Here is a 16385-nt window from a genome sequence, read left to right on the forward strand (position 1 = left end):
GAATCAAAGTTTTTAAAGACTTCATTTAATATTCAACGTAGTTTCAGTATGAAGGTTGATGTAACTCATGACTATTCTCCAATGTTCTAGTGCTCTATTGCTGACATCAGTTCCTGATATACATTATTGATTACCTGCTCCATGTTATAAAACATGTTTGCCTACATAGAATATGTAATTATGGAAAGTTGGAAAACCTTCCATCACCTTTCTCTGTAGATCTTCCCTTCGATCAGTCACACATCAGACATTCATAATAGGACTGACAACCATTCCAATTTTTAACGAAAAGTAATTTTGCTAAGGTTGTTTTAAATGATGCTAAATTTAAGACATAACTATTGGATTTAATTAACTTCCTGAAATTAAATTGTCAAAACCATTTTTTTCATAATTAATCTGATCACTTGTGTAATTCATGACTATTTTTCCATTCCATTGAATGTATTTCCTTGCATATATGAAATGGAAAATGTTAAAGGGCATAACATGGTCCTTGGTTTTGCCTGTGAGATCAATTTCAGTATAATAAATTATGATAAAAAAATCAGGATTATATCCATGAAAAGAGATAATTCTAGCTGTTGTCACTCACTGTATTTTCCTATCTGTATTTATCCATTGCAAAGTTAGAGGGTATTCTTAAGCAGAGAGGGAAATGAAGGAACAACCTACATAGTTTTATATCAGAATAACAATTTTATTAATAACATAAACATCCATTTCAATTCAAGAATACAATGAAGGTACGTTATGGAAGAGCCTTACATTTGTGTTGGAAGAATACATTAAAGGGATAGGTAGAATCCCATTTATTCAGAAGCAGAATTCCTCAGCAACCGCAGTTTGCCTCATCCGGATATTTTCAAACCAAAAATTGCCTTGAGATGAAGTTGTCAAGTTCAGCATAAGATACTGCACAATGCAAGCAGTCCTGGAGATGTGGATTGTACTGCAACCATGCTCCTCAGTAGGCGAATTGTTCATAGATGTTTTAACAAATAACAGAAATAATGAATATATTTAAAAATGGCAGATTAAAGCTCATGATGCCAAATTTTCAAAAGTAAATGACTTACGAACCCCAATGAGACAAATGACATCCTCGGAGTTAGTTAGTATCCTCTATACCTTTGGTCTGCTTCCTTGGACAAGGTGCCACACCACATGAAGTTATTTACATGCCACAAGAATTCATGGGTCATGAAGTTCTTCCCATTGTGTTTATGCAGAATCATATCCTATGCCACGCTCTAATGTTCAAGAACATTGACCTATTTAAAAGGAAAATGACATTGCATGACTTCATTGGTGCACATCATGCATACCTTACAATTACAATTTTAAGGGCTCCACATATTTAATAATCTTGGTAAATGGAACATTGCTGTTAAATGTGAAGATTAAATTGGTGTATTTACAAGAATTCAGAACTCTGAATATAATAAAAAATCAAATGGAATCTTATTCTATCTCTTTCATAGTAAATAAAATTTTTGAAACTTAAAATTAAAATCTTTATAACCAGTTTTATACACATTCCCAGTTTTGAATATTATTTCCTTCGTTGGTATCACATAAACTAAGCCAAATACCTACAAATACTTGTGGAACTGTTTATTTCCATATCATATTAATTTTTTCAAATATAATTACCTCATCACCAAAATGCCTCTCTATGAATGCCGCCCGGATGGCATTTGGGCGACCGTGAACAGGTTGGAGTCTTTGTACAGGGACTTCCAACCTGGGCATAGCTGGCATACGATCAGGCATAGGATCATGATTCTGCATAGCCACATCGTGAAGAACTGCACAAGCCAAAATGACCTTCTGTGCAGTAAATAACTTCACGCGGAGCTTCATACTGAGGCATGGAAATCTACGTTTCCACACCCCAAATGTACGCTCCACGGTGCACCTTGTCCTAATGTGGGAGATGTTGTACCTGAAAGGATAGTTTTCTTAAAACACCATATTCAAGGTATTGAGATGCTGTAATATTTGTCAAAATTATGACATTAATCACAAATACTCTAATTTTTTACCTCCTCTCGGAAGCAGACACTGGTCTTAACACTGGAGTAAATAGATATGGTAATAGAGGATACCCACTATCTCCTAGGAGGATGCCCTTCACCTCATTGGTTTCAAGTCTTAACTTGAGTCGACTGTTATGGAAAATTCTAGCATCATGAGCTGAACCTTGCCATCTGCAAACTATATCCATTATTTCCATATTTGGACCGGCAACGACCTAAGTAAAAATGAAATAATAAGGTACAACTTACAGCACTTGTTAACTTGAAAACAATAAAATTAAATCATTTGATTCTAAATAATAGTGCAGAAGAAACTTGAAAAAATAAATAGTGTAACATAGAGAAATCTATCATATTGCAGCAACGTAATGATGATAAATTAGTAAATACACATATACATACCTGCACATTTAGCGAAAACCATCCCTTCCGGTTTCTGTACAATTCGCCTAACTCTCCCCCCGGACTCACAATGGGAACATGGGTGCAGTCAATACAACCCACAACTCCAGGAAATTGACCTTTCTCGTAAAACGTTCTCTTACATCTAGCAGTATCTTCATCTGAACTTGGCAACTTCATGTATAGAGGTAATAATGCCACCAGGTCATTACTGATGCTCTGTAACGATTACGAAACATTTTTCATAAAATACATAATAAGTTTTCCCCTACAAATGGAAAGTTTACGTTCATAAAAATACCAAACTAACGGGAAAACAAACCTTAATTACTTTTGACACCGTCCCCTGCGCAACTCCGGCCAGATCGCCGCAAACTAACTGGAAACGAGATTTAATAATGTATTTCATGGTCAACGGGACAAAAAACATTCATAAATCTTACGTAAAAGATACCACATACCTGGAATGACCCGGTGGCGTAAAACCTCAAGGCAATTAGCAGCTTCAAAATATCCGGAATCGGCAAACCACGGTTGCTTAAACGATAACTCCTCACAGAGGGTAATAAAACGTCTGATACCGTTCTCTTCGAGAAGCGATACCTCTGGAGGAATTCCGCTTCTGAATAAAACTCAATGGGATTCTGCCTATCCCTTAGGTGCATTCTTCCAACATAAATATACGGCTCTTCCATCGCGTACCTGGCAAATTCAGCGTCCATTTTCATGCAATTGTTGTAAGTTGTTTACTTCATTGCTATTTACCACATTAATATTATTAAAATATTATTATATAATACCATAATATGGACTTAACTTCTTTCTTTCCTTTTATACGTTTCCTTATAACAGGCATATACGATGAAATAAATAAACATCTTCAGGTTAAAAAAGCGTAATTTTCATGGAATTTTGATCGTATACTGCAAAATGTGTCTGGAAAAAAATGCCAAAGTCCGGAGGTTAACGACGCATTCCGCCATATCAGGCCTTGAAACAGTTCCTACAATTTAGTAGGGTGGTCTAATCCATGCTCAAAATAGTAGGGAGAAAATCGGTATGCTTGTAGATGGAGTTGATCCCACAAAGGAGGTACGTTTAAAAAACGCTTGGAGGTTGATTTCCCCCTAGTAACGCGTCATACAGGAAGAGATGTTCCTCTAGGAACGTCTTAAAATACGGCCCTAATAGTTGATGTATTTTCCATAAAATAATAACTGTGCAGATGTTATTTAGGTTTATACATACAAATTCAATCTCATTCTCTTCAGAAAGGTCTAAATCACTCACTTTGTCCATTGAAACACTGTTTTCATGAAAACTTCTACTTATACTAGATATGCCACAGTATGAAAAAATAAACATATCGATCTATCTAAATTAATGATGAAAAGGTTAAAATTCCACGAAACTATCTGTTTAAGGTAACATGATTTTAGGAATGCCAGTTTTGTAAGACTTACCAAATGAGGTCAATGACTTATTTTTGTTAGAAGCACTTCACTTATTTTATTCAACTGCTATCACAAAGACATAGTGAATATATAAAAGCAATCCCTAACAACCTAACAAGTTTTGGTTATTGGGTTGCTAGGGAACAATGTGAAAAGTATCGTGCAACGTATGCAACCGTAGTATACATCGTGCTTATTCACGGCCCATATCGAACTTCCATCGGTTAAGTTAGACTCGGAACAGACAGATCTTATAAGTCTACAATTTTTCATGTGCCCTCCGGGATATATACACTAACAAGTCGCATTAAAGAAGCCTCCGCTTCTTGGAACCATTTATGTCAAATACCATGCTGAAAACACCAGAAAACTAGCTGAACATTATTTAAAAAAGAGTTATATATCATTTCCAAAAATTATCTTATGTAGAATTCCTTAAATAATTATCAGTTGCCAGCATAAGTTATGGTGACACGCCTGCTGGATAAAAACCCGAAAGGTATGCGACCCGCACAACATCCTTATAGAATTCTGAGAAATGCAGAGTTCTTATAAGAATTTCTGTGAGACTTGTAGAATCCTATAAGAATTTGCGTAAGACTTATAGAATCCTGTAGGTCTTACAGAATTCTTAAAAGAATTTCTGCAAGACTTATAAGAATTTTCCAATAGGGCCTAGCCTTAATTCTTAGCTGCGCCCCTGCCGGCGGCTATATTGTTATTTTGAAATTTAATCCAAGTAGACTGGATATTCTAGTGAAAGAAAAAAATTATACGGCTCCTAAGAAAGGCAGTTATGGAAATTTTTTCATAAAACTTGGGAAAAACTGCGACATGTCTTTATTGCAGTAAATTTATCATTACGTGTAGGAATACCACTAATTTACAAAGTCACGTGAATCGGACGCATTATGATATGATGAGAGATGAGGTAAAGCTTACCATTTGTTTGGCATTAGCTTCATTTGATTGTATCAACTTGGAGTATAATTGGATACATCAAAGGTAAAATAATTATTCTGCCTGCACATAGTCGGTAGCACTGACTGTCAAAGCAATCGATTATGCCATCCCTATTTTTTAATGAATAGATGCTACCGATCCGATAACCATTTGATACGATAAATCGATTACAATGGAATTTCGCCCATCTGTACGTTGAAGATCTTGTTGGAATTTTGTTTGCAGCGCTCATGGCGGAAATTGAGGAAATGGTATGATGTCCCAACGGTGGCCCAATGATAACCCATTTCGTAGGGCCATCGTTGGGGATTTCCGTTGGGCCAACAGCATAAACCGTTTCGTTGGGCCGACGAACAATATCTGCGTTGGGCCAACAGCGGAATTTGGTAGGCATATCCACCCACAATGAGCCAACCGTGACTACGGTTCCCCAACCGAGGCCCAACGGTCAATGTTACTTGGGTTAATGCGGCCGCACAACATATCTCCACTTGCGGAACCGAGTTATTAATCAATTGCAAAATCAAGCTGTCTTCCAAAACTATAGCTGAAACTTATTGAGCTTTGAAAAATTCTTCCAAGGTTTTTCACTCCTGTCGACCAAAACCTTTACTTCATATTCTCTGAAACTTAACAACATAATCTCGCTTTCAAATAAGACAATAGTACTCACCCTGAAGTTATTCCTCCACGAACTTCTTCTCAGTTCAGCGTCCGATTGAAAACAAACCTTTTTGAAGTCACAGAACTCCATGAGCTTTCTAAAACATATCGGACACATTGTGAAGGGTAGACCATCTCCCACAGCAACCTGAGATAGCATTCGACACGGAAGACGTCAATAAAATTCGTACTTACCTCGCAAAATATGTTTAAATCACGTTATAAACTTGGAACAATGATAAAGATATTCGATAACATTTAACTTGCCACAAACTTGTAAACCGAGTAAATCATGTAGGGCATCCCTTACAGTTGTGTCGCTTGCTACATTCGAAAAGAATACATATATTGTAATAACCCCTATGAAAATATTGTATAAAATTGTTTCAAATTTTTATACATTGCCAAGGCAATGTATTAAAATGCATAAAAATTTGAAACAGTTTTATACAAATTTTTCATAGGGGAATGTTCATTATTCCTCATACAAAGTCTGCACAGGAGAACCTCAGAATTCCTTTCCGAGTAATCCGCGGTAGACTTGGAGGTACGACTCATATTTTAATTTCAGCAACTCGTTCAATCGTCAACAAAATCAATAACAAAGCAACGACATAGACCTAAAACCTCAAAAACGAAAGTACACAAACGTCGATGATTAATGAAAACGAAATGAATGTGGAACGCTCACAGTAAAATTCTAACACATTTGACAATTTACAGTTTTCTCATGCCCCGTTTACACCACGATCGTCGCGACGTTGATCGCGACTACTGCACGTTTACACGTCTAAAAGTTACCATCGTAACTCAGTGCTGCCCTCGTTGTGGAATTGTGTCAGATAACAACTGACGACGACACTGCGTGAGAAAATTGAAATCCTGGAAATTAAGAAGCAAAAGAATATTAATGTTTTCATGTTTTAAAACTGAAGCTAGACCGAACTGTCGGTAAAACGTTAAAGAATGTAGGTTTCTTTATGGGAATCTGTCCAAAGTTTAGCATTATTCATGCGGTTAATACGGTAGATATGTCTCCTTGCTACGTTCCAAATTGTAATATTTTGCTAACTGGTCACTTTATTATAATATCGACTCAATCCGGATTTAACGTGTCCAAAATAATTTTTTCAGATTAAATAATTACGATTTATTAATCTCTTTGTCTGATTACAACACTTCATATATTCTTTCCCTAGTTAGTTTGAAATTTCTTGCACGACCAAGGATCCTCCAACAAAGGCATATTCCTCTACAAAATTATCAATTAATATTTAGATTGTTCCTATCTCCTTTATTAGTAACTTTAAATGGATCCCGTCATAGCTATATAAATCCCCACCCGCTTGTTTTTAATTACCATAGAGCAAATTATTCCTTCAACTCCCAGCTATGATGAGATAAAACTAAAACTAGTCATAACAGTCCGTGAAGTCTTTAGGAAACTATATTCTTCGAGAGAATATGTCAAAACATTCAAGAATGTTCACGTATTACAGACAGTACATATTGCTGTTATAATTTAACTAGAAAAGGCTTAGATTTCGGCTTGATTCGGCACAAGTATTGATATCTCCACGTCCTCATCTAAATGTTATGGTTATTTCTAGCGAATTTTATTGTGAAATCCTTTATACAATGATTTAATTGGTTAACATTTTGTGTATGTTTGTTATTTTCCATCATCTGTGAAGTATAATGTAAGGATACATGGGTATGGGTTAACCTGTAAATAAAGAAATGCATAAAACTGGTATAGTATAGAATATCCGATATCATTTGGTAAATAGAACATCAGAAAAAACTTTCCCATCACGTCCTTCCATTACCTGCTCAATAATGTCTTCATTCGTTGCCATATATCTTTGATATATTAGAGTTATTTATGAAATATCAATTACTGTATCAAGATTGCAACGGCGCGAAAGAATCGTATATGCATCGATCTTCATTTCGATCTCTTTTTTTCTTGGCACACTAGCGCTAACCATCGTAAGTTCGGCAGTGTTAGGTACTAAGGCCTACGATGGTAACTCTGCGCGTCTACACGACGTTTTGAGGTTACGATCGTACGGATCAACGTCGCGACCATAGAGTTTACATTACTAAGGAGGCCCCACTAGGTGGCAGTAGCAGTCATAATTTGAACACGGGTCCCGCGCATTAATTCAAGTTCCAACTTTTGCCACTTGTGGCGCGACGAACACTACTATTCCTTTCATTTGGCTTGTTGTCAGTGACGGCTTATGAGTGAGCGGCTGTTATCATCCTCTGTGAGCCGAGAATTTCACCGATTTTGGTGTTTTTTTTTAGTATTTCTCCACCAGTAAGATATTTACGAAATATCATGGGTAAATCTCGGTGTTTTGTGCCCGGATGCAGCTCAGGCTACGATTGGGAGCTGAGGGAAAATAAGCGGTTGGGGATACAGGACCATAGCAAGAATTTTTATCATACAGACTGTCCATAGGGTCGTGTGTCATTTTTGACCTGTAATTTTAGTAACTTTGCATGGAGCAATATTCATGAAAATTGTCACACTCATGGGGAAAGGTCCTAAGTTTTTTTAACGGTAAGCAAAATTTTACAATTTTGACCTTTTGACCTCACAAAGTGGGTCCAAACCAAAAATTTGAATTTGCCTTCAATGTTAAAAAAATCGAGATAGACAAAAGTGTGAATTTCATTGACCAATATGTCAATTCTTAGGTTTTCGGACACGAGAAACCCGAAAATAACACTTTTATTTACGAATATTCAACCGCTGACCCAGTAAGGTCACCGTCAAGGTCATAAGGGTGGCAAAAGGAATAGCACACCAACAAAGGTGTCGATCCATGGGTTTTGTAGGGTGCCCAAGTCATTGGTATTGTCCAAATACCCGTATTAATCACTAATTGACCTCCGAGGGTCACCACGGGGGTCAAAGGTCTTAGAGTTAAAAGTGGGGCAATCATAAAAACCAAGGGGTCAAATCATAGGTTTTGAAGGGTGCCAAAGTCGGTTAGGCTGTTCGTAGATCCGTATTGTTGATATTTTGACCTCCGAAGGTCATAATTGGGGTCAAAGGTCATAGAGTCAAACGTCGAGCCATCATGACAACCAAGGTGTCAAACCATAGGTTTTGAAGGGTGCCAAAGTCGGTTAGGCTGTTCGTACATCCGTATTGTTGATATTTTGACCTCCGAAGGTCATAATGGGGTCAAGGGTCATAGAGTTAAATCGGCCCACCATGACAGCAAAAGAGTGTAACAATGTGTTTTAAAGGGTGCCCAAGTCAGTTTTGCTGTTTTTAAATCCATATTGTCGACTTTTTATTACCACCGAGGGTCACAATGGGGTCAGAGGTCATAGAGGTATGTTTTGAAATAATAGGAAACAAACAACAAAACAACCTTTGGTTGGGGACATTAGTTTTCCTATTATTTCAAAACATACCTCTATGACCTCTGACCCCATTGTGACCCTCGCTGGTAATAAAAAGTCGACAATATGGATTTAAAAACAGCAAAACTGACTTGGGCACCCTTTAAAACACATTGTTACACTCTTTTGCTGTCATGGTGGGCCGATTTAACTCTATGACCCTTGACCCCCATTATGACCTTCGGAGGTCAAAATATCAACAATACGGATGTACGAACAGCCTAACCGACTTTGGCACCCTTCAAAACCTATGGTTTGACACCTTGGTTGCCATGATGGCTCGACGTTTGACTCTATGACCTTTGACCCCAATTGTGACCTTCGGAGGTCAAAATATCAACAATACGGATCTACGAACAGCCTAACCGACTTTGGCACCCTTCAAAACCTATGATTTGACCCCTTGGTTTTTATGATTGCCCGACTTTTAACTCTATGACCTTTGACCCCCGTGGTGACCCTCGGAGGTCAATTAGTGATTAATACGGGTATTTGGACAATACCAATGACTTGGGCACCCTACAAAACCCATGGATCGACACCTTTGTTGGTGTGCTATTCCTTTTGCCACCCTTATGACCTTGACGGTGACCTTACTGGGTCAACGGTTGAATATTCGTAAATAAAAGTGTTATTTTCGGGTTTCTCGTGTCCAAAAACCTAAGAATTGACATATTGGTCAATGAAATTCACACTTTTGTCTATCTCGATTTTTTTAACATTGAAGGCAAATTCAAATTTTTGGTTTGGACCCACTTTGTGAGGTCAAAAGGTCAAAATTGTAAAATTTTGCTTACCGTTAACAAAACTTAGGACCTTTCCCCATGAGTGTGACAATTTTCATGAATATTGCTCCATGCAAAGTTACTAAAATTACAGGTCAAAAATGACACACGACCCTATGGACAGTCTGTATGATAAAAATTCTTGCTATGGTCCTAATACCGGATCTGACCCTTCCCCAAGTGTGCCTAGGTGGTCTGGTAATGATGTCAACGAGTGCTCTTCTTTATGAGCTGCGCAGGAATCATTTTTAATTCTCTAAAACATAGGTGCCGGAAGTTTAAAGACATGGTTAATATCTATGAGCCCTCAAACTTAATTCAGACTAGGGAAAGTTAACAGCGTTTCCTTACCCACTTATTCTTCCCTTCTCTCAACGTGAATTAGCGTACCGATTTTGTGATTACGTACATTTTCACCACCAGGAAACTACATAAACTCACGGTGATAGTTATATTTTCGTGGACAGTTGACACGAACTTTATTTTTTAGCAATGAACGATTGAGACATGGATTCAAATTCGCCGCAAAAGCGTGCCTCTCGCGGCCATATTAGGGTGCCTTCACAGCTCCGCGTTGCGTCGACGCCACGAGAGCTCCCGCTCCGCCAGCAAATTTTGCCCTTCACAGCTCTGCGTTGCGAAACGTGGATTCAAATTCGCCGCGTAGCGTGCCTCTTGTGGGCGTGACAACCGGGGCTCGCTACATTAGCGCCGCTATTTGATGCGATCGGTGGGAATCACAGGAACCAAGGGAGTGGAGAATCCTGTGTAGAGTATTTATGGTCGCGACGATCGTGGTGTAAACGGGGCATCAAGGAGCGCAGCAACCTCGGAAAGTATTTCCACAAATTTCCCATTAATTGAAAACAAGAGAAGGGACAAGCAAGGTTTGAATTAGATTTGAGATTAATTAGTTTTGGATTCTACCGCTAGGCACACTAATACATCAGGCTCAATGCCCGAAATGGAGAACCAGTTTCTAAAATACTTTTCATTTTTCCGATAACATAAATAAGAGACGGTGAATAAATTTGATATTTTTTTAGTCAGAAACGGAATTTCAGCGTAAAATGAGCAACGAATTGAATTATAATGTGGCCGTTGTGGCATTCCTGACACAAGTGCAACTGTGGTGAATACGGCCAACTTGAAACTACTACATTGAACATTCCCTTGATATCTTCTGCCCCGTTTCCAACCAGCCTTCAACTGTTTCGCTCATCACGAGCGACCTGGATGCGTTAATGAGCGGGAGTACCAGGGAGCGAACGTGATTAGTTGTGGTTATTCCGGGGAATAATAATTCTGTATTTTGTGTGAGTTGGAAGATATTGTTCTCATTCCTCTTGGATTTTATTTTGATACAGATCTTCCTATAAGTTGAGGTAAGTAGTTTTTGTTGTTAAGCATGTCAGACGTTAACCTCATTATATTAAGTTGTTTCTGCCCTTCAACAAAAGAACTTAGTTATCCTGCTTATAAGCAAAATAAATATTGATTTGGTGCAGGGTTTGTTGTTTATTTTAATGATTTGAGGATATTGTATGAAAATTTTGTAATCTTATAATGTTTATAACGCTTCTTTTATTAGCAAGTAGTGGCAAAGCTCATGACATTTGGTTTGAAACTGCCTGAATATTATTTTCTTGTGAATATTCATTGTGAGATCTGACAGAGGCTCTTTGTTACATCCATCAAGTGACTATTTCCATTTGTGTATAATGGTGCTTTCAGTGAGGCTTATTGAGTATGCTCATGATAATTGCTTTGAATATGAACTATAATTTGGAACAAGTGAACATGCTTTTTGAGTGATAAAATTTACTACTTTTAATTGCCATCATGAGCTGTCAATTTCCTTATCTTCATAATGCTTCATTTAGTGCTCAGTATTCGAGGATGCTCATGGCATTTGCCAAGAAGCGGCCCCATTATTTTGTGCACTTGCTTTTTGATTGCTTAGATGTTATGTTGTAATTGTCATTATGAAGTTGCTATTTCGCGTGGTGTATGAGAGTACTTTCAGTGCTTGATATTGATGTATTCGATTGCATTGTTGGCAAGAGAATATAAGTTTGTTTCGTGGAAACAATTTACGGGTACTGGTTACTGATTCTTTCTATCATGCACTGGGTTGCCTGTTCACTTGAGGTAAGTTTGGTCATTGTTTTTATTGTAATGAATTAAAGTTGACTTTTACTCACCCACACCCACATCATCCTGAACTGGGACAATGTTAAGGGCAAACTAATGTAATGAAATAGTAATGCACGGAGTGAGATTGATGGAGTCAAGTCTAAAAAGCTCTGCGGGCTGACATTGTAGCATTGGGGCATGCACCGGCGGGTGTTCAGCATTTTTTAAGTCATCCCTCCAGTACTTCACTCCACTTTCTGTGAGTGGAAACTGAAGCCTTTTCCAATTAGCTGACTTTTTAATGACCAAATGATCTTATTCCTTGTCTCACAATTACAATTACAGTGTATCATTTAATGCTGAGATGTAACGTATCTAAGACTGACTCTAATCTAAAAAATGGACAGGATGATTGTGTAGATGAAGTTTGTTAGAAGTTACAGAATCCCTTTTTACATACTGGCTTCAATGTATTGACAAAATCATTATAAACGTGTACATCTCATTCTAAGGGTGTAACCCCTACACTCTGATGCATGTGTATTTATGACCAATATCACTTTTGTATATGTTTAGTTTATTTTCTGTTTTTAAGTTCATTTCTTGTTTGTTTTGTTTATTTGTGAGCATATTTGTTTTTATTTTGATTTCTTTTTTCTTTGTTTGAGACGATGCTGTGGGGATAAAAGATAAATAATAGATTGTTAAGGAGAGAGCCATCTTGAAGTGGATGTAGAATAGGATTGAGAATAAAACAGCGTCAGGTGATATTGACATTGAATTTAATCGCTATGATACGTTAACTCAAGGTTCGGTATGTTAACTTTTCCCTAAACTATGGGTCCCATTTATACCTTAAATATCTGTCTTAGTTGGAAATGCTTGTCATGTGATTTAGATTGCCAAAATGATTGTTCTTCATTATCCTTCAAATACAGCAATAATTTTTCTCAGATCCTTGAGTTTTTGACGGTCAAGTTATTGATGTACCCTTATTTTTTTGGTAAGAGTTTTGGTGCTTAATTAACCCTTAAGCTGCAGGAGTATACAATTTTAGCTACGGGTGATTCCACGCGTCACGGACTGACTGTCACAATGCGTTTTGAACTTTTAAGAACACACGTAACGCGAACGGACTGACATACAAAACTTTTTCAACTTCCAAATTGCTGCACAATGGTGTGAAGTTTAACTTTGGTTGAAACACTACTTTGTCTTGAAAAATACAGGACTTACATGACTTAAAATTCACTGTCACAGACTGACAAAAATGAAACGAACTTTCAGCTCAGAGTAAAACCTCTAAGGTTTGCTCTGAAACAAAGAATGATCAGAGTTACAGTAAAATACATCTCAGAACACCAAATGCAAATTTCATAATGCTGCAAAGTCCATTACAATAACTGATTTTACAGAGGAGTAATTCCTCTTGAAAAGCATCGTCACGGACTGACTTTTGTGATTCCTTTCTGGTATAAATTTATTCACTGCCAAAAAATTTTACGAAATAAATTCAAAATTAACAAATTTGTGCAAAAACCCTTAATATCATCCAAAATAATGACCGAACCTCAAAATAGAAAAAAAATATTAATACAGTGGCCATAAAAATCAATTAGCAAAACAGATGTTTTTTGCGTGTAGATGACTCATTAAATTTATAATGTGGCTAAAAACTGTGGTGAGCACATAGAAAAATTTCTCTTATCAGAGACACTCGTGACTCATGCTAGTGTCAGCACTTAATGACGAAAGTCTAGACTTTATAGCACAAATTTTGATCCACAGCCTCCAACCACTTTTTTTATTTAACCAGTCAGTATGACATTTATGTGGAATTGCTCCTTAAACCTGCTTGTGCAGGAGAGAACCAATAAATATTCTTCTATCCATTGAATGTCCCTGTAGTGACCTTCATAGGATGGCATTTAAATTGCATCCAGTAGACATCCAAAGGATGTCCATAAGAGACTTCTTGATGTCAAGTGCACGTCCATTGCCGTGGCTGGGTAGCTTGGCCAAGTGTCTGGCAAGGAGTGAACCCTTATAATATGAGGCAATGCTTCTTTCTTTCTTTCTTACACCGTGCCCAACCGTGAGGGATGACCATGGAGAGCTAAATCCCATTAGCGATCCCTACAGTGAGGAAAAGTGCACATGAGCTCTACCCAGGTCGCAATAAACATTTTGGGAAACTGGCATATTTAGTCGAGCGGTGGTCAAACGTTTTTTCTGCAGTGAGGGTGCAACACTTTTTAAAACGTTCCCAAAGTGTAAGGGTTGAAAATTAGTGTTCTTTCAAGGTTATTCGCAAATCGATGAAATGTTTTCATGATTTCTCTCCAGTAATCCCCTGAAAAGCTGACCCCTTTATTATCATTGTACTTGAAATTTTCCCTCGCCTGTGGAATTAAATTAGTGCCTTAATCCTAGTCGTTTCTCATGTGGACTGTAAACTAGTTCCCTTTTTTTCTGGTACTACTGTTGACAACTTTTAAGGTAATAAACTTTTGGATGGTTTTTTATTTCGTTTCAGTGCAGCCAGCATTTCATTCTATCGTACCCTTGGTGAGATTGCTTTTTCTTGCGGACCATTGCAACCCCTCATTGTTTCCATTGGAAACTTACTCTCAGTTCAACACAGTTAACTCTTACCATAATTAATTCATTGCCACTAAATAATGGCAAGCAACGAATCCCCTAGGCATACTGAGGAGTTTGTGGAGGAGAGGCTCTTAAATGGATTGTTTATTGGTTCATTGCTCCACCACAAAGAGTTACTGGACAAACTGGAAGACGTGGATACCAGGGTAATAAAGCAGAGAACGCTATTGCATATTGGAGTGAGACTTGGTAAGACTGATTGGGTGGAGGAGCTATTGGCGAGAGGGGCCGATCCGGAACTAACAGATGACAGTCAAGGAAATGCACTGTCTTCCGCTGAGGAGATGGTTCGGCGGTTCCCTGAAGATTTGGACCGCTCACAAGTGCTTAAATTGGTGAAATTGGTGCACCGGAGGGACAAGGTGATGGCACATCGCCATGAATCACCTCCCAGTGGTAGAACTGGCCAGATAATACCCATAGCGAGACCTGATTATGATATGGCATCTAAGAAATCCTCCGTGGACACTTTGAGGCAAGATATGGTATCTCTTCAGGGTCAGTTGAGCTCCTACTTGAATGAACTCAAAGAGCAGGTGCGTGGACACGATACACTTTTACGATGCTTAGAAGAGGCAGTGACCTCTACTGCAGAGGATGTGACGTTGATTAAGTGTGACCTAGGAGGGGAAACTATGATGAGTGGGCTTCCATTCAATCTTGCCAAAGCTAGGCGGGAGTGTGTGGATGCCATGTTGAGGAGGACTAAAATAGTGTATGGAAGTGGAATAGATTATATGCGAAGGTTGTATGAGAGGCTGTACGATGAAGATGACTGCATTGCATGTATATTGAAGTATCTGAGTGGGGAGGGTCGGGTGAAGGTATTGGTGGACTGTGGGTCTTGGGACATTGGAAGGATGAAGGATACAATTGTGAGCTTGGATGGCACTGAGTGGAGTGGGAAGGGTTTGCATTCATCGTGTGATATACTGACTGAGACTGTTTTTTTGGGTGCGAAGAGATGTTCGGAATGCAGTGAGAAAATGGTCAGTGCTGAGTTTACCTGGGCTCTCTCACAATTATCTCTCTGGCTGGTGTTCCGCAATGGTGGGAGACCATATGAGCAGGGTGACACAGAACGCGAAAGGGATTGGACGAGGGCACTCCAGAAGGTGAAGAGGGAGAAGAGAAAGTGGGGAGGGGAATTAAATTGGTGGATCTATCATGCATTGGATCAGAGGGAGCAACGTGCTAAGTTTTATTATTTGGCATCTGCAGTCCCTGCAGTCATCACTTATGATGGATCCTCAGCAGGAAGAGTTAAGCTGCAGGAGCAAACCCCTCTCCTCTTATCATTGTACTCTAACCATGTGGTGACGACATTGCTATTAAAGGCAAAGGTGAGACCTATTTCTAATTCTCCCACTAACAGTAATGTTCCTGTTGTATATATTGGCCTCTATATTATTTTGATATTTGGATTGAATTACGTTTCAGTGTTGCCTTTGGTAAAGATTGGACAAGAGAGATCGAAAATTAAATTATATTTAAAAATAATATATTCATGATTTCTTTTCAATATATCAGCAGTGAAATTAAAGCAATCATTGTATTCAGCTGAAGCCATGTTTGTTTGCTATTTGAATATTTACTCAATATCTTTTTTACTATCACCATTTCTGATGACAGCAATAGTGAGTTACAATTTATTTTCCCACTGCTACTTTTTGCCTTCATATGAGAGCCATAACCCTTGGTGTTATAATGTTTTCCAATTTTTCCATCTGACTGAATTATCCTTTGTATTTGCATTTATTTTGTCGGTTGCGTCGTTTTTCTCAAGGTGACTTAAATTTATTTCCATTTTGTTCATTAAAGGAATGAATACGGCAAGATAAAAATTGGAG

General features: G+C 38.1%; 2 protein-coding genes and 1 long non-coding RNA gene across 3 annotated transcripts; 1 reads left to right on the forward strand and 2 right to left on the reverse strand.

The window, feature by feature from the left end:
* Positions 1 to 1037: 1037 nt before the first annotated feature.
* Positions 1038 to 2563, reverse strand: LOC124172169 (putative nuclease HARBI1). Its single transcript, XM_046551588.1, has 4 exons — positions 2445 to 2563; positions 2049 to 2257; positions 1657 to 1948; positions 1038 to 1274 (listed from the first exon to the last, which is right to left on the reverse strand). The coding sequence occupies exons 2-4, from the start codon at positions 2237 to 2239 to the stop codon at positions 1254 to 1256; spliced, it is 504 nt and encodes a 167-aa protein (XP_046407544.1). The 5' UTR covers positions 2240 to 2257; positions 2445 to 2563; the 3' UTR covers positions 1038 to 1253.
* An 81-nt stretch (positions 2564 to 2644) lies between these two features.
* On the reverse strand, positions 2645 to 2988 carry LOC124172177. Its single transcript, XR_006868072.1, has 3 exons — positions 2906 to 2988; positions 2767 to 2823; positions 2645 to 2663 (listed from the first exon to the last, which is right to left on the reverse strand). It is a non-coding gene; the product is annotated as an uncharacterized LOC124172177 (long non-coding RNA).
* Positions 2989 to 10979: 7991 nt separating this feature from the next.
* Positions 10980 to 15802, forward strand: LOC124172082. The gene is made up of 3 exons (XM_046551490.1): positions 10980 to 11120; positions 14408 to 15733; positions 15793 to 15802. The coding sequence occupies exons 2-3, from the start codon at positions 14553 to 14555 to the stop codon at positions 15800 to 15802; spliced, it is 1191 nt and encodes a 396-aa protein (XP_046407446.1). The 5' UTR covers positions 10980 to 11120; positions 14408 to 14552.
* The last annotated feature ends 583 nt before the right edge of the window (positions 15803 to 16385 follow it).

The sequence above is a fragment of the Ischnura elegans genome (genome assembly GCF_921293095.1).
Source record: "Ischnura elegans chromosome 13 unlocalized genomic scaffold, ioIscEleg1.1 SUPER_13_unloc_1, whole genome shotgun sequence".
Lineage (NCBI taxonomy): Eukaryota > Metazoa > Arthropoda > Insecta > Odonata > Coenagrionidae > Ischnura > Ischnura elegans.